Here is an 18291-nt window from a genome sequence, read left to right on the forward strand (position 1 = left end):
CGAGACGAAACAGAGAAGGAATAGAGAGAATCACAGGTGGAGAGAAGAGAAATAGTTGGATATGGTTGGGGTCAGCGATGGAGAATGGAGAAGAGGAGTAGTTGCTGTGATTGGAGGTCAGGGATGGAATTGATTCTCTATGGCTTTCATCAATTGATGTGTTTAATCCTAGCCATCTGATTTTTAGTTGCCACGTGTCATCCATCAGTGAAGAGAACCGGGTAAATGGACAGCTGCATAAATGGAGCAGATCTGCACTCCATACTCTATGGGTGTGGTGAAGCAAAGAATTATCCTGAAATTTGGCAACATTCGCATCCTCCTTGGGTAACAATTGCGGATTATATTAAGACTTACACAATGACAATGAGATCCGCTGAAGTTGGGTGCAATGGTGTAAGTTGCGGATTATATTAAAACTTTACATAGGAAAATCCAAATTTAAGGTTGAAACTCTCATCAAGTGGAGTTTTCCTATGTAAAGTTGGGTGCATTGGTGTATAGATGAATCATGCAAAGATGAAAATCGAGACGATTGTGGTGGGATTAATTAAAGGGAGTAGTGGAGAGTGGCTTGGAGGATTTCCCAAATATGTGGGGGTTGCAGCGCTTGTGCAACGGTTGTGATTTGTTAGATGTTTTAGAAGGTTTATATAATGCTAAAGGCCTTGAATTTTAATACGGGGAGCTTTATATTTACTTTTAAACCATGGTTAAGATGTTGACGAGTGATGAGAAGTTGAATCATTCTTGTCAAAGCTTGATTCAAAGGATTCATTGTCACATCTAGTTGGTTTGGAAAGTTATTGTTCATTTAAGCTAACATGGGGCCAACTATTGCACTAACTTAGGTGCTCCTTTGATTTTTTGAGTCGTATCCGACTTCTATTTATTTTGGAAACCAAAAATAATAGTTTAAAATTGAAAACAATTTTTTTTAACTTTTAAAAAATTAAATTTACTTCTTTTCAATACAATTCTTCCAAAAAAAAAAAAACACTTTACAATATAATAATTTTATTTTGGTTTTTTTAACTCATGCCCTAGCGACGCCATTTCGCATTTTTCCATATATAATATAATAATATTTTGGATGTTGCCTAGTCAATTCTTAAAATCTTAAAACGTGATTTTTTTTCCAATAAAAAAAATGTTTTTTTTTGTTAAGCATGATCCATATATTAGGACACTCGTGACCATGCATTTCAAAGGTAATGCAATGAACATGCTTTTTTCGCTAGGCAAATCGCAAGCATTTTAGATGGTAGTATGTCTACACGTACTAATCTACACAGTAAATGCTTTTCAAAAGAATTTGTGGCGTCAATAGCTACAGCAAGCAACTATTTCTTACCGGAAAAGAAAATTCTGGAACCAAATATTTTTTAACCTAAAGAAAAAATTCCAAGCTTCGCTGTATCATATGGTCGAGGCAGCTAAGCTCCACCATATAGCAATGACGGCAAAACATTATTCCGACTTTTACCATCAATATGTCAAAATCCAAACTAAGGTCCAAATTAAATCTGCCGCGTGGATCGATTAACCTACAATATCCTCAGCCAAACAATTGTGCAGTTCATTCTTCAACATGTTGATCCCAGTACAGCAAGAAGTTGAAACAGAATGTGCTATTCGTCTTTGTAGATTTTTACAATCCACAGCCAATTTTTCATCCCAGGTATAGCTTTCTCTGAGAAGCAAAAAGATATCATGTCAACAGAAGATTACATGATTTGTTTCAGTAAAGGACCAACTAATAGCCCGTTTCGGTAACAGCTGAACGCTGAGTTAGAGTTCCATTAGAGTCTACTAAAATCAATTATTGCAGTAACTTGGTTGCTTGGATATTTGGTGGATATGTGACTAGAATTGATTTTAAGAGAAGTAAATTTTTTTACCTTTTATGTGAGTAGAATTGATTCTTCTAGACCCGATTTTTCATTTTTAGACCTCAAAAGTGTTTATCCAAACAGTATCAAATATTAAAATAATTCTTTTAACCTCCACTTTTTTAAAAATCAATTATTTTAGCATCAATTCTTTCAAAATCAGTTCAATTAAAACTAAAGCATGAACTCTAGGGCCTTCACCTGTTATCAAGATCGACTTCACCCATACTGTCCATCATGTCGTCAAAGATGTCTTTGAGATCTCCAAGAACTTCTAGCTCATTTTCCAAGTTTCCTTGCAACTGTGGAAGAAAAATATTTGGAAGATTAAAAATTCAGCTGTAAAATTCGGTGAAGTGTGTTTAACTTTATGTAGAAAAAAATAACATTTAAACTGTAGTAGGAATTTTGCCTAATATGCATTCAAGTAAGCATTTAATTCAATTTAATTAATATTTTATTTCTCTGCAGAAGGTCAAACAAATTAAACTATGCAATGCATAGAAAACTTTCGGATTGAAAACAAAATAAAAGAAAAAACTTGAGGGAAATTTCACAACAACAGAATGCGGGATAATACATGAAATACAAGTCTGAAAACAAATTAAGAGTCGAGGGAGAAAGAACAGTACGAAAGTCTTTGTTTGCATCACAGTACTTCGAGATCTCCGAAGATGATCCAATAATGGAGAGGGAAGACCATAATAGAATATGCTGTGATTGTTGGAGAGCCAGGTACCACGCACCATGTGAGTCGTCCAGTTGGACACAGGTTTATCCTCAATAGAATCAACATCAGAACTATCGATGTCTGCAAATGACAATTAGGATATCTATTGACAGACAGCACCAGCTCAGCAAACTTACAACAAAGAACCATTAAATTCTAAAAGGGGTGTTACTTAAGAATTGAGATACGTATAGATAGAAGGAATAGGGAAATAATATTACCTAAAGGAATGACATCATACGGGTTGTCTCCTTGAGGTAAGAAGCCATAAAATGTAATAAAATGAGAGCTGGAGAAGTTCCCATAGCTTAAGCAGCATTCTTCTCCAGATCGGCATGATCTTGATAGACAAAATTTCAATGAATTTGTTGAAGGATCTACTTTGCCATAGTGTGTAATATGTGGGCACAGCTGTTGTCACAAACCAAAAGTGAATTAAGAAAAATAATATATTGAGGTCTCAAACATTGCTAGGTTACAGTGCAAATTATCAGGCAACAATATTATAAACCACAGAAATTGTCTTTAAATTTTAGGGTCTTGTTAACCGGTGCCCCCGGGGCACTAGTTAACAAACTAAAAGTGGAAATAAAAGTAAAATTTTGCATTTAAAAAAACACTTTTTCAACTTTTAAAAAGTAGAATACACAATTTCCAAGAGAATATTTCCTTTTATATTCCCTTAACAAGTGCCCCGGGGGCACTTGTTAACATTTCCCTAAATTTTATAATCCAGGCAATTCGCAAGCAAGTAAACAATTGTAAAACATAATCGCTTAATATCACAGAACAGCTCCCACCAGTACAGAAATTAACAAATGGTACTTAAATCTCACCAATCATGGGTGCCATCTACTTGCATTAATGATCTAAATTCTAAATATGCAGAAAAACAAATAATGGGAGCCCAGTCCTAGAAGAATGTGCTATTCTTGAAAAGGTAATTAACAGCCATTTTATTTTGAAATTCCATCATCTTTTGCTTCCTTATTGAAAGTGATAAATTACTATTCTAAAACACTTTTACCTAGATATTCAAAACCAATGATGGAGGAAGAAGAAAAAAATTACAGACAACAATATCAATAGAAAAATGAAAATTTACATACTGAATGATTAAGAAAGCCAGCAAGAGGTATCAAACATGTCCTCAGTTTTCCATCCGAATACATTATCTTCATGCTATTGGAATACCAAAGTTCACAAGCCCATAAAAAATTCTCCCAAGTGTAAATCTCTGGAGGAAATATATCAGGAAAACCATTGCACAAAGCAGGAACCAACTCATCATACTGAGCATGCAAGTGCTGCCACAAAAAAGAAAGAACAACATAAACGTCATCATTCATTAAATGCAGGTAGGGGCTGGAGAGGTTTTCCAAAATCCATACCAAATCCATCTTCTATCCATTTATGGATTGGATATTAAATCTAACAACTTTTTTCTCTTTGGACCGAGTTCCATGAATGGGTTTAGAAACATTTAAGGATAAAACCAAATTTAAAAATGGCTGTGTGGAAATGTTAGAACTCCAAGGATTTTAGTAAGCTCCAAAATTTACCTACTAGAGGAAGGTACTGTACTTCTCTCCATCCACATGGCAGATGATCAAACATGTCAGTGAAGCATCGAAAAGAACAGCACACAAACACTTTTATCATTATGTTTCCACATCCAACCGAGTTATTTTTTTGACTTTATTAATTTGTCACGTAAAAATTTAACTAAACGCAACACCTGTGTCACTTACTTCTCCCACACATAGGCACATAAGAATTAATCATATGTCAATTTCAGCATCACTGGCATCACATCACATTATCAAGAACCAAACTAAGCATTAATCATGAGAAAAAAATTAGAACCACACTATAGGTCTGTCCTCGTGGCATCACATACTCGCAAGTAGAATATATTTTTTAACCTTACCATTTTTTAATAGCATGTATCTTGTTTCATTTTTAAGTCTTGACATGATGTAATAATGTCATTCAAAATGGAAAATGATTCAAATCCTATTATCCTTTAAAATAAGGGTTTTTTTATCATGTGAAAATTTGCACATGTTAAGAAGTTTAAAATAAGAAGTTTGTATTAAAACCTGTGCATTTTATATTAAATTATATAACTTTTTAATAAATGATTGTTGTTTTTCAATAAAAAAAAAGAAGCTATTTTTAGTTCTTTTAACATGTGCAATATTGCACATCTTAGACAAATCCTTAAAATAATTAGGGTTGTTCATTTTTTTTTGGTCAAGTAGTCTAGTAGCTAGAGCTCACACGATTTAATTGTGGAGAAGTGGAGTGTCCGGGGTTCGAACCCCGGCCCTTGCATATAACATGCAATATCCCTACCAATTGAGCTAAGCTCGCGGGGATATTAGGGTTGTTCATTTTAACCAGATAAAAGTAAATATGTTTATAATCCAATCCATATCAGGCTCTGGCCGGATACACATATCCAAGTACCTAGATATCCAAAACCAAAAAGAGGAACCAGACGGTAATTTTGACTTTCTCCATTGCTGACCCTAATTCTTTTGCTCGACGCTCGATTGGGTACGGTGGATTCATTTGTTTCCTGCTGCTGCTAAACACCAGTTTTACTACTACTGCCTGCAATCTTTCCTAGAGTAATAATATTATAATATGTCTCTGTTCTTCAGCCTTTAGCTCTATAAATAAGTACAAGTTATCAGTAATAAACATGCACAAAGATGAGATGATTGTCATTTCTGAGTGATCGATGTTTTATGAAAGAATAATAGATAGGAGCACAGGTGCTGCTAGATATTATCCATTAGGATAAATCACATTCCCCTTTCCTTGGGTGAAGTCTAAATTACATGCTCATTCCCTAACGGATTAATATATGCTCTGTTTTAATGTGAATAAGCCTCTCCCACGAAGCTTTTATCTTTTAGAAACTCTCGGCATCATTAGTAGTTATAGTTTTAAACTTCATCTATTTTGGAACTTTAGAAGGTGGAACAAATTTTTTGATACAGACCCAAAACTGATAGCAAGGGTGATCAAAACTTTATTTCACTTTCTAAAGTTTCAATTTCCAAAGTTGAGGAAGGAACAGAAAATTAGCAACAGGTGACATTGAGTAATTAAGACAGAGAGAGAACCATGCTAGGCGCGAGATATAGGTAGCTCTTCTAACTAAGCCGTGGACCTTGGGTCTGGAAGACCAATATCAAAAGAAATATTTAAGGAAAAGGGCACGGGTAGAGGGTAAAATGGGAGGTAGCCATGTAAATTATTGAACCCACATGTATCAACATTATCAGGGAAATGATAAGTGGAGAGCGTACTTTTCAAGTTTTTGCTTTCCCTTAGTCGTGTTGAGGAGCATTGCCCTGGGGTGTTGCAGGGTCATCTGCTGTAATACATTAGCTTCTTCAATAATGCAGTTTCTACTCTAATTTTAATTTTAATTTTGAATTCTAAAAAATTGTCTTTAGGAAGCTAATTCATGGTTACTCATCGCTTCGAAATTCATTTATACTAAAATAGACATAAGTGTAACACATTATCCTCTCTGTAGTAAGGAAAGTGTAATTTTTCAAAATAAAGGAGGACATTTGTAATTTAAGAATGTTTTTGGGAAAGGATGTATTTGACGTTATCTATTACACTTTAACAATTTTTCTAAGAACAATAAGCTTCTTGGCAGATTTAAGATTTGCATAATAGTTTAGATTAATGACTTTGAGACAAGTCACCCAAGCAAATGATGCAAAGACATTAGGAGATTATTTTGAAAATGATGGATTTCGGTATCAGCAAAAAGAGTCAAGCAGCAGGAAAGACCCTTAATTGAACCATCATTTAAACAAGCTATATGCATTAGTGCACATATTGTTTAAATTATTAAATTAAATTCGTAGTTATCAGGGGCAGGTGTACATTGTGTTAGGATAAAGAATAAAGGGGGATTAGATTAGTTAGAATTACTTAGAATAGATGGTAAGTTAGAAGGGATATCATGTATAAATAGAAAAATAAGAATAGAAGGGAGTTCTACACATTTAATAGCTCGTGGGTAAAGGGAAAATCCTCAGAAGAGAGACTTCTATTGCATTAAATACAATAGTTCTCTATCTCTCTTTTCATTGTTTCTATTCATTTCAATCTCCCCGGGTTCCTTACACATTGCCACTTAAAATTAACAAGATCAATAACCTAAATACTGAATAAACAAATTGGTGAAGTTTAATGGGTTTACGACATCTCAAAGAAAGGCAGAACCTTCAATGTAAAAACAATAGAAGGTCAGAACCTGGGCATAATTTACCTGTCTTGATTGCATTATCTCTTCAAACAGCAAGGTTCCATCTAGCATTGTAATCGCTTCAATCCCAAAACTCAATCCTGCAAATTAAATATCAAAGATATTTGAAAACATGGGAAAGAAAATATAATAAAGGTAACAGTGAACAGTGATTTCATAAAAATACGATATATCCTTTACTGTTTACACCTTTATTTACCTTAGCCTAGGTACCTGGTTAACCTTGCTCTTGATATATCATTTCGTGCAGTCAATGATTGCAATACAGTCAACCATAGATTTCAGAACAGACAAGAGATAATGAACAAATAGTTCATTAATGTCATTTAACAGTAAGAAATGAGCTTATTGATAACTGTAATTATAATAAAGGGAAATGCTAACAAGGGCACTTGTTAAGAAGTCTAACGAGGAAACTTTTATCTTGGGAATTGCGCATTCAATACATTGAAACTTTAAAAATTGACTTTTGTTTAACTCATCAATTATTTCATTTATCTTCTTAACAAGTCGAGCACTTGTTAGCATGACCCTTATAATAATACATCAAGAGGAAGAACATGTCAAACAATCAGATCTCTCCAAGAAAGACTAGCTAATAGACACATACCATCTGATGTACAAATCTCAACCTCATCATACACTGGCACTTAAGTTCAATTATCACATAGTTCTTCCATTTTGTAGATGTCATATATAATTCAGTAATTTCCATAGTTAAAACTTACCTTATCAAACAACCACAACCCCTTTTTTTGATCTGTTAATCCTGATCCCTTAGGATTGAAAGAATTTCAATAATCATGAGATAATCGAGTTGTTTTTGTTACAATATCTTTCAAAGTGCGTCAAGTTTCTTTTGCAATAAGCCAATAATGTGTGATTGTATAAACCATCATGTAAAACTTGTATGGATCACTAGCAGCTAAAAAAGAATTTAATCATGTATAGTGAAACAAGCAAAGCGTGTATGTCACAAGTCTCCTATATCAGGAAGCAAGCAATTTCCCAAGAATGATATCCCTCAACTGAAACCAACAAATAATGACAATGATGATGGTCTATTGGTCTCCACTTCCTCATGCTTAACAGTAGAGCCATACCACTCCAGTGTGTAAGGGCAAAAAAAAACTACACCAACGCATAAAATTGTACTTCACGCGTAACTCTTGCTTCAACTATATAGAAACATCACTAACTCTTCCATCACAAAAAAAAAAAAGTTCAGTACTCAACAGTTCAGCAACCCTCGCCTCTCACAATAACTTCCCTACACAGAACTTAAATAGATCTTGTAGTTCCTTTCTGGATTAAATTATCCAAATGGTCGGTTTTCTTGAAGTTGGACCTAGCTATTAGTTCTCTTCCAGTTCCAACACAGCAAAGTTATGGGATATATCAGTGTCAGTGACTAAGTTATAGGCCTACAGATATTAAATTCAATAAACCAACAAGTGGTAGATTGATACAACTGGTTTACACATAAATTGGTACATTTTGAATTAATGAAATTGATTATTTATGGGTGTGTTGATGGGTGTGGATTTGTGTTTAGATTAAAATAAATAAAAAGTAGATGCAATATGTTATGCCTCTATGCCGGCACATAACAACCAGATCAATTTTAGGAGGTCCAAAGCATTATTACACCATGATTCCTCTAGTATTTCCACTAGAAAGAAGGTAGAAACAAGTCAGATACTTAAAACCCCAAAATATTGAGTTTATAGTCCATTTACCCTTATAATTCAATCAACTATCATATTTGCCAAGTTTTTCCCCTAACAATTAAAACAAGGAAAGCAAACACCAAATTAACCATTTTTCATAAACCATTAAAAGGACATGAATAATAAGAAGTATCGCCTATGATTCCCACTGCTTTCTAGAGAGGGAAAATCGGCATGCAGATGTTAATCATAGAGATCATCAAACGAACAAAAGTAACAGGCCTAGAGTTAAAAGGGGGGATTTTTAGATGAAGAAAAAAAGGGACACCGAGTCATAAAGGTATCTTGCTCTAGCAAAGCTATTACTTAAAACAGTTCCATACGGTTGATGACGAAACAGACAATAGAGAAATTTGAGATACAGAAAGAGTAATTACCCAAGGAACCTATATAATAGGTCGTCCTTTGAATTTAGAGCTAATTTAGTATTTTCTTTGGTTGATACATAATTTCGAGTTACTTTAGTATGTTCAAAGCCCTATGAAGCACAATCAAGCAATTGGCCTCAAGTGGTTAATGAGCTCCACCAAGGACAAACCTAAGTTCGATTCCTAGGTGGAACAATTCTTGGCCAGGCTTTACTTACCTCCCGGCCAAACTACGGATTACCAGGCCCTTTTCCCCTAAGAACCGGAGGGTTAACACTAAAAAAAAGGCCTAGGAAGCGCCAAATAAATTCTTCAAGTATAAAGATTGTGTTGTGCATCGCAGTGACTTGCAATACTGGTGATTTGTATAAAACTTAAATCTATGTATGTGCGGCATATGCATAAAGCATGTCGTAAAGTAAGCTAACCTGTATTAAATTTTTCTGGAAGTGTGTCAAAGTAAATTTTGAATTTTGAATCACAGTTGTACTTCTCTTTCATACTCCACAACAACAATATTGTCTCAGATGATATGCCATCAACCTCTTTCAAGAGACGATACTGAATTGGATAAGGACAATTATCAGTTATTAAGAACACAATGTGTTTTAAAAAAAAAGTTATTAAGAACACAGTGGAGTGAACGTATGATAGTTGTCTTATTCAATTTATTTTAAGAAATAAAGTTGCTTAGGATGTATATGTTGTAATTCAATTATGTTGTAAGGGGTGAATATTCAATTATGTTGGAATTCGTCCCAACCTATGAAGCACGGACACTCCTCGGATTAGGTGTGTCCCGGTGTCGGATACGCGTCAGTGTCCGACACCGACACGACGCCTATAATTACACTGAATTCATTTTCTTAAATTATTATCGGTGTCGGCGTGTGGGTGTCTGTGCTTCATAGGTCCCAATAAAGAAAGAGTGGTTGCTCCTATTCGGTAAGGATGGACATTATAACTTGCATCCTATGTGACATTTATATTTGAAATGCAGAAGATAAGTAAGGTGCAGTAACAAAAAGTTTTTATATTCAATTCAACTCGGAAGCAATATAGCACCATTTTAAATAAAATACTTTCTCATTTTTTAATAAGGGCGCATACCATATCAGTTTCAAGCACAAGCTCCTCGGAAATGATAAGGGACACGGGAATCTCTATAGCAATATCTCCAACTTTTAGATCTTTCCCTGCTATCATTCCACGACCTGCTCCTTCAACATCTGTGTAGATTAAGGGGAGAAGAAATCTGTATCACACATCTTAAAGATAATACCTGTGCAAAGGAAAGGAAATTGTTCTCAAATGAGAAAGCAATTGAAAAGACACAAAATTACGATGAAACCCACAAGCTATCTTTAATCCTGTCTTTACGCCATGGCTTTTACCCCACTCGATCAGGTGTTCTTCTCTCTCACAACTGTGGTGCTTTTCAAGTACTCCCTTCATATTGCTTTGGTCCCCAAAATCAGAAATTAAATCAAGAATCTTTTGTTGTAACCCTTGCAGGACGTTTGTATGGAAATGTGGACAACTAGAAAGTGATTTGTCGGTGAGCGAAACAATTGAATTGAGAGCCTCCAACTCATTCCTGGAGCTGTAAAACTCCACCGAGGCATCGTCTTCAGCAAAATAGAGTTCCAGCTGAAGCTCAGTAAATCAATTAATTCATGAGTACTAGATGTCCCAAACGAGAGAGAGTGCAGTGCATTTCAGTTTTCTACTTGTTAAATACATAAGAAAATACTTTGATTGCATATTATTTGAAGAGTAAAAAGAATTTTTTAACAAGATGAGTGAGGAATCCAAAGAAGACTAACAGAACCCTCTAACTATAGTTTCTTCTTAGAGTTATACTGTGTATCTGAGTATGTCAAAGTCAGAGAGAAGAGAAGAAAGTAACCTCATTTAACTGTATGATTTTTGCAATCTGAAGTAAGATCTTTACGGTATCATTCATCCAAGAAGGTGCTGAGGAGCACTTGAGATGTATCCGTTCCTTGGGACCAAACCCCTTACATCGTAGTAATTTCTGATAAAACAAACAATCCAGATTAGTCAACAGTATAAATGGCTTTGGACTTGGTTCAATAAAACCATAAGCAGTTAAGGAAATCTCCAAGAGAGAAAAACCAACCAGAGACAGATATTATCGTAGCTAAGTCATTGTGAAATTATATTGCCTTGAATAACGTTGTAGTAGTTTGCTACCCTTAGCCGTTTAATTTTTCTCAAATTTGAAACAATTACAGAATTTTTTCTCATGAACATATATTTTGTTGAATCATACCATATGGAAGACTTACATCATTTTTTAGTGATTAAGGAAATTTATAACAAACACAAATTTGCTGTAAACTATAAAGTTCAGACACAAAAAAAAAAAAAAAAAAAAAAAACTTAAACAACATTTATAAAAACTCAATTATCTTATATTTACCTTCTTTTCATCAAAGAAAGGATCATTTTCAGATAACTCAAGAACAAGTGAGCACTCCTCATCACTATCCATGGCTGCAAATGCATTCAACAATTTTAAGTAAGACAATAATCATAAGTCAATAGTATAAGCATATACAACCATAATAATTCAAAATCAGAACATAAGCAGGATTTTCACATCAATACTTAATCACTGATTTATCATTACCAGCTATAATACAAAATCAGTAATATCAACGTATGAGGTAAACCGTATCTTAATCAAATAATTCCAAAATCAGTAATATAAGTTATTCCGTAAATATTTTTTAAATTCATTAAAAAAATGAAGATGCTAACAATACAATAAAAAATGAATGCAATAGAAAATGAAATTTAATAAAAAAATGAAGATGCATTTCTGGTAATTTATATAATTATATCATGTACAAACCCTAGGGAATGGCATTCTAATACGTAATTAACACAATCACGAAGAATTGAATATCATCTTCAAATCAAATTCATAAATGCGCGAAGCAATGTACAAATTGAATATCCAAGATCGTTGTGAACAGCGTTACTCGTTAGAAATTCGAAACATACAATAAAATGATTGAGCATTTTCTCGGATTGTTTTTCTGAGCAAACAAAAACGAAGACGAAATGAGAATAGAATTGAAGAAGAAGAAGAAGAAAGTACCACAACACGGTAGGTTCTAGAAGAAGTCGCGATTGCTTCGGAGATGCTTCGAATAGAGCAAAGTTCAGAGAAGCCCTCAGCTGAAGCCGCCACCAGTGAATGAAGTAAGAAAGAGTTTGAGCGGCAAAAAAAGAGTTATGTACTGTATTTGTTAAAGCTTTAAAGATCGAACGGCTATGCAGTTGCCATCATGATGGTCCATTGTACTCTATCAGTTATTCTACCCGCTTTATCGATGCAACGGGGTATCGTCTACACTTTATTCACCTTTTGATCTAACTTCAGATTACTACGCACCACGACCTTTCATCTAAGGATCAGATGATTAAAGAAAGAGCAATAATATTTGTACATCCATTTTATGATAACTTTAGTGACAATTTGTTTTTCTCTCTTCTTATTGGTCAAAAACAATGGAGAGAGGATAAGACCATCGTATGAGAGTATAAGAGAGAAAATTGTACAAAAGTTATTACAAATTGATTGTACAAATATCATTTCTCTTAAAGAAAATGTAGTGGGGGTGCGGTGAACAAGTTTTAGATGGACCTTTTTTTCTTCCGATATACTACTACTATCCAAATTCCAAACATATATTTCCACATGGAAATTTTACCATAGACATAGACCCCTGCACTTATACCTTCACCCCCTGCATGTTATAAAATATTCCAATATTGCCCTTTTTGTCATTTAACTTTTTATACAATTATGTTTCACCCCCACTTCCAACATTTCCGAATGCAGATGAGTTCACCTACAAGAAGAGTACGTGTATAAATTTTCGGAGACGTTTCTTCAACATTTCCGAAATTTATTTAAGTTTTTCTGAACGCATTGAAAATGATTTCAGAAATTTGCTGTATTATCGTATAGGCTTTACTAAGGAATCAACAAATAAATTCAATCTAAAAGTCCACGTAAATTACCATATAAGATAATAACATCCATGTCTGGGAAATCATTTTGAAGGAAATCTAGAACGTTATGCACCCCTTTGTAGACCATGTTGATACCCATCCCCATGGCATCATCGGTAGGTAAATCTCATATAAACATTCTTCCCAACCATAGCATACTGAACTAGAAAACATGATTTCCGGTGAGGGTGAATGTTGTAAACCGGAAAGATTGAGAAGTCTCTTCTGAAAATCTTATCTCAACCCAGCAAAATACAAATCGAATACACCCATAAATCTAATTCATGATTAACGAATACATAGTCTAAATGATAACCGCAACCAGAAATCAATCAGATCTCAACCCAGCAACCGATGATGATGATGCAACCTAGAAACGGTCGATATGCGCAAGCATAAAATGATGACCGCAATGGGAGAGGAACTTGATGAAAACCCAGGTACACGGTTAAGTGACAAATGAAAAAGAAAAAAATGAAATGTTTTAATATAAAGGGTAAAATAGGAAGTTCATACAAAATGTAAGGGTGAGAGTATAGATGTAGGGGTATAAGGTAAAATTTCCTTTCCACGTACCCTTGATTATAAAAAATTTAAAATATTTTATTCTTTCAAAAATCACATAAGCTGGACCAAAATATTTGGGATAAAAAGTAAAATTTTGAAAATACAACCATATTACCCACTTTTTATTGATGGGTAAATAAAAATCTGTCAAATTTTTTAATTATCAAAAGTGTCTAAATTAAAAAAGTTGTTATAAATATTTATTCAAAAGTCTTGTTTTCGAAAAAATCTTGTACAGATGTTTTTTTTTTTTTTTTACAAGAATCTTGTACAAATGTTATACTTAACATTTTGATTAGTAAAAAAAATTGAGTTTAACAATCTTGTCGTGTAGAATCCCTATATAATACAGGTTTGATTGAATATTAATACATTGGAAATCAATTCAACCTCAACACCGAACTGAACTGTATGTAATTTTATCTTTAAATCAAATGAGTTTTTACATCAAAACCGATTCAAACTGGACCGCGAACACCCCTAACGCTAGGCATGTTTTGTTATTTTATGCATCTTCAAAATTTCACCCAACAATACTCATTTTAAGAAACACTTTCGACAAAGAAAATTACTACAATTTCTTCACTAATTGAAACCACATCAATCACCTTCCAACTGATACATTAAGTAAAACATTGGGATGTTCAACCGGTATGAGAGTGAATAGATGAAACTCTTAATTTTGTTTTCGAGTTTGGAGGGGAGAGGATGGTTTTATTGTTGAAATTTGAGGTCTAACTCATCCTTACAAAACCGACTTGTAAGGTGAGGAATGTCTCCTCTTTATAAACTCTTAGTTTTTCCCAATGCACCCTCTCACGCCCAGTAATTTTTGGGCTTGGTGCGTGAATATGCAGGTGACCCTTGAATTCAACAAGCTCTGATACCATGTTAGATAATGGAATGATTACTTTTCTCATCCATGTGAATAGAATATATACAACTACTATGTAACGTTTGGTCAACTATCTAGTTATGATACAATATAATTACATGAAACTAATTACAGCCAATTATAACAAAATATTATACTCTATCATTTATGCGAGGGAAAGAAGAGAAAATAAGAGATAATTATTCTATTTTATTTGAGAGAATGGTTTTATAAAGAATGATTTTGAAAGTATTATTATGTGAAAGAGATTTGAAATATTTGTCTAAGTCTTCCTTCAGGGAACTTGTAACGCCCCTATTTTATTTAATTATTTTTAGTTGATTTAAAGTATTTTATATGATTTTTAAATCATTTATGTTGATTTGCGGTGTGGTGTATTTTATTAAATGGCTATTTTTAGTATTTAATAGAATAAGTGAGAATTATGATTTATTTTGGAGTTTGGGGATTAAATTAGAATTTAATAGAATTAAGAGGAGTTAAGGAATATTGAGAGGTTATATTTATTAAGAAATAGAAAATAGAAGGGAGACAGTTTTTCACGTACAACAGAGAAAAGGGAGAAAAAACCTTAGAAGGGAGAAGACCAAGAGAGGGCTGCAACTTCGATTATCTAAGGTAAGGGTGAGGCTAACTTGCAATGATTTTAGTTATATAATTCTGATTCTGTTTGGCAAAAGTTATGAATAAATTTGGTGAATTGGGAATTGGGGGTTAGGTTTTGGGAGTATGATTCTTGGATTGAAAAGTGTAGAAACCATGGCAATTGTGTTAAGAATTGATGTTCAGGTGGTAGAATAATCATAGGTTAAGTTTCCTATCAAATTTGGGGTTTGGGTAGATGAAAATTGGTTTTTCTGGGTGAAAATTGTGCAGAAATCGTAACAGTAAGGGAAAAACTCGCTAGGAGTTCGCTATTAGCGAAACTCCCTGTAACTATTTCGCTATTCGCTCAGTTTTCGCCATTAGCGAAATTGTCCAGTGACAACATTCCCTGTTTTATGTTCTTGCGTCTGTTTCACGTGTTTCTGCTTTGAACTGGGTTTTGGTGTAAACATGAAAGTTGTAGATAATTTTGTTAGCTTTCCAATGGATTTGGTTTGACGTGAAAATGATTTTTGGTTTTTGAGTTATCATGAAAATACTCCAAGGAGGTCTTACTGAAATCTTATGAAAATTCAGCATAACCCTTTTTAAGTTAATCCAAAACTTATGGGATAATTCCAAGACTCAAAATTAGAAGTAATATGAGTTCAATTAAGGTGTCTAAGAGTATTTAACCCATGTTATGAGTAGACCCTTGAGGTAGGAGAGAAGTTATTCTTGATTATACAGAGATTCGGAGAGAATGTTTATAATGTTTAATGACGTCGACTTAGGTTGATGAACAAATGAGGAGATAGTTATATAATATGAAAGATGTTGATATGAGTCCTACTTGTTGTATATGATGGTTATTATTATTGTTGTCTCGCTGCTTGTTATTATATGTTGCTGTTGATTGAATATGATTTGCTACTGATTGTTGGTGTATGCATGCATGCATTCAATTGGATTATACAAGATGTTGGTTCAGGTTGTAAGGTTGCAAGTTGTCGTTCTAAGTAACGGAGTCAGAGGATGTTGATGTTGGCCAAGTTGGGGAGTGAGTCATAAGTTATTATGCACAGTCGATGTCGTTGCCTATGTTGTCGTTGTCGTAGTTGAGTTGTATGTTGATATACACAAGTTGAGTCCTTTCATGATTAGGAAACCGTTGAGGGCTCATGCCCTGGAATGCTTTGTCATTCAAACTGTTGAGGGCTCATGCCCTGGAATGCCTTGTCGTTCAAATTGTTGGGGGCTTATGCCCCGGAATGCTTAGTCATTCAACACGATGGAAATGGTGTTACCTCGATGTTGTTGTTGTCGTTGTTGTTGATGGAGAATTTTTCGTCGTTGTCGTTGATTGTATTGTTGTCGTTGTTGTAGAGGGAGTTGTTGTAATTGTTGTTGTCGTTGAGTGAGTTATTGTTGTGGTCGTTGATTGAGTTGTTGTTGTCGTCGTTGGTTGATTTAGTAAGTGTTTTTAAAGATGAAGAAGTATGAATATTATTGTTGAATATATGCTGCTAATTATGTTATTTAATTAAGTTGATGATTTATATAACTATTATTATTGTTTATGAATCTCACCCCTTCTGCTTGGAATTGTTGCCCTTCGTATGGGTAACTTGCAGGTATTAAAGCTTATTAGAAGTGGTGGCTCAAGTGTCTTTGGGCTCTGATACGTAACGGGATGGGAAATTGTTGTCGTGTTTTCATTCCTTATGTATCATTATGAAACTGTTGATGTTGAATTTAATCTTTACATATATTTTGTTGAGGCCGTGTGCCAAGGTTTTATTGGAAGTTGTTTAATGTTGAAAAATACTTTCCGCTGCAATGAACTGATATTTTATCAAAGTTGATTTTAATAAATAGTACTTTATTCTATTTATGGATTTTTGAAAAGCAGTGTAACATGTCTGTTAGGTGTTAAACTCTGATTTACTTTTATATTTATGTTGTTGGGAAAACGGGATGTTACAGAACTTCTATGGTACATCTGCAAATTAAGGTGTACCGGTACTCTCGTTTACATTTTTATAAATTAACCATCATTTTTTTATGAAAGAAATAGGTGTTTGTTGACATATATATTTTAGAAAATATCATTTTATAAGAAAAAACATCATTTCATTTTTTAGAAAAATCATACTAAATTTTTCTACATTTTATTGTAAAAAATAATCAAAATTCTCTATTATGAGTAATAGGAATTCAGAAAAATCAAATTTTATTGTGTTGACGTTTTTGATAAATAAGATTTAGTTATTATAATTATAGATGATAGAAAATATTTTTTTTCCTACAAAAAATAACTCATTTAACTATTAATTTAAAGATTTAGTGTACCGATACACTCAAATTGTTTGATGTACCATAGAATTTGCCCTTCAAAAATACTTCGTTGATAAATTTGTTTTATTTTTTTTTTTGAGTAAATTTGTTGATAAATTTGTTGAGATCCCCATCCCCATATTAATAAAATTCTTATATTATGAAGAAAAATCAATCATTTCGTCATATTAGGTTACGATCTTTTCTCTTTCTCTTTATTTGTTTATTAATCTTTCCTCTCTTTTTTTTTTTTTTTCAAAGTCAGCATTTGTCTCTAACACTCAAACAGAACCTTAGAATTGTTGTGCATCCAACTCTGGGCCATACAAATTGCCTCATTTGCTACTTTGTAAAACTCTTCATCTTTTTGTTGAAAAACAATTTAATTTCTTTCACATCGGCCTGTTCAAAAAAAAAAATTCTTTCACATCGACTAAAGACAACTACACAATTGCTCATAAAATATTCTCCCACTTAGATTTGGTTCATAACCAATAAAAATCAACATACAAAACATGAGAGTAAAATTGACCATAAAAAAAAGATGGAAAATAGTTTCATTTTTTTTATCAACTACATATTAGCTATATTCATACTATTTATGTGTAGTGAAATGAATAATCTCAAATTCAAACTCAAACCATACATATCAACATTTTTACATCTATTAACTTAGTTGTACCTTTCCTAAAAATTAAAATCAGGTGTACTTACAAGTTACTCCTTCCTTCCGTCCCTACATATAACCACCATTTTTCTCTAATAAAAGGGTGCTTAGATATAGAAACAAAGAGAATACAAGGCAAAACAATTTCATGTTTTTCGCAACCAAAA

General features: G+C 33.4%; 1 protein-coding gene across 1 annotated transcript; it reads right to left on the bottom strand.

The window, feature by feature from the left end:
- Positions 1-1331: 1331 nt before the first annotated feature.
- Positions 1332-12382, bottom strand: LOC11428366 (uncharacterized). Its single transcript, XM_024782566.2, has 12 exons — positions 12154-12382; positions 11470-11543; positions 10933-11061; positions 10379-10673; positions 10134-10252; positions 9452-9584; positions 6929-7005; positions 3732-3929; positions 2844-3033; positions 2525-2703; positions 2094-2194; positions 1332-1693 (listed from the first exon to the last, which is right to left on the bottom strand). Exons 2-12 carry the CDS (start codon positions 11539-11541, stop codon positions 1543-1545), a joined length of 1644 nt encoding a protein of 547 aa, XP_024638334.1. The 5' UTR covers positions 11542-11543; positions 12154-12382; the 3' UTR covers positions 1332-1542.
- Between the last annotated feature and the right edge of the window lie 5909 nt (positions 12383-18291).

The sequence above is a fragment of the Medicago truncatula genome, chromosome 4 (genome assembly GCF_003473485.1).
Source record: "Medicago truncatula cultivar Jemalong A17 chromosome 4, MtrunA17r5.0-ANR, whole genome shotgun sequence".
Taxonomy (NCBI): Eukaryota; Viridiplantae; Streptophyta; class Magnoliopsida; order Fabales; family Fabaceae; genus Medicago; species Medicago truncatula.

What these genes read in the sequence shown, in the direction of transcription:
- LOC11428366 (XM_024782566.2), bottom strand. Translation starts at nt 11,541, where the DNA reads ATGGATAGTGATGAGGAGTGCTCACTTGTTCTTGAGTTATCTGAAAAT. An exon ending in TTGTGCTTGAAACTGATATG is followed by an intron (nt 9,585 to 10,133) that starts GTATGCGCCCTT and finishes TATCCAATTCAG; the next exon opens with TATCGTCTCTTGAAAGAGGT. An exon ending in TCCAGAAAAATTTAATACAG is followed by an intron (nt 7,006 to 9,451) that starts GTTAGCTTACTT and finishes TTTAATTTGCAG; the next exon opens with GATTGAGTTTTGGGATTGAA.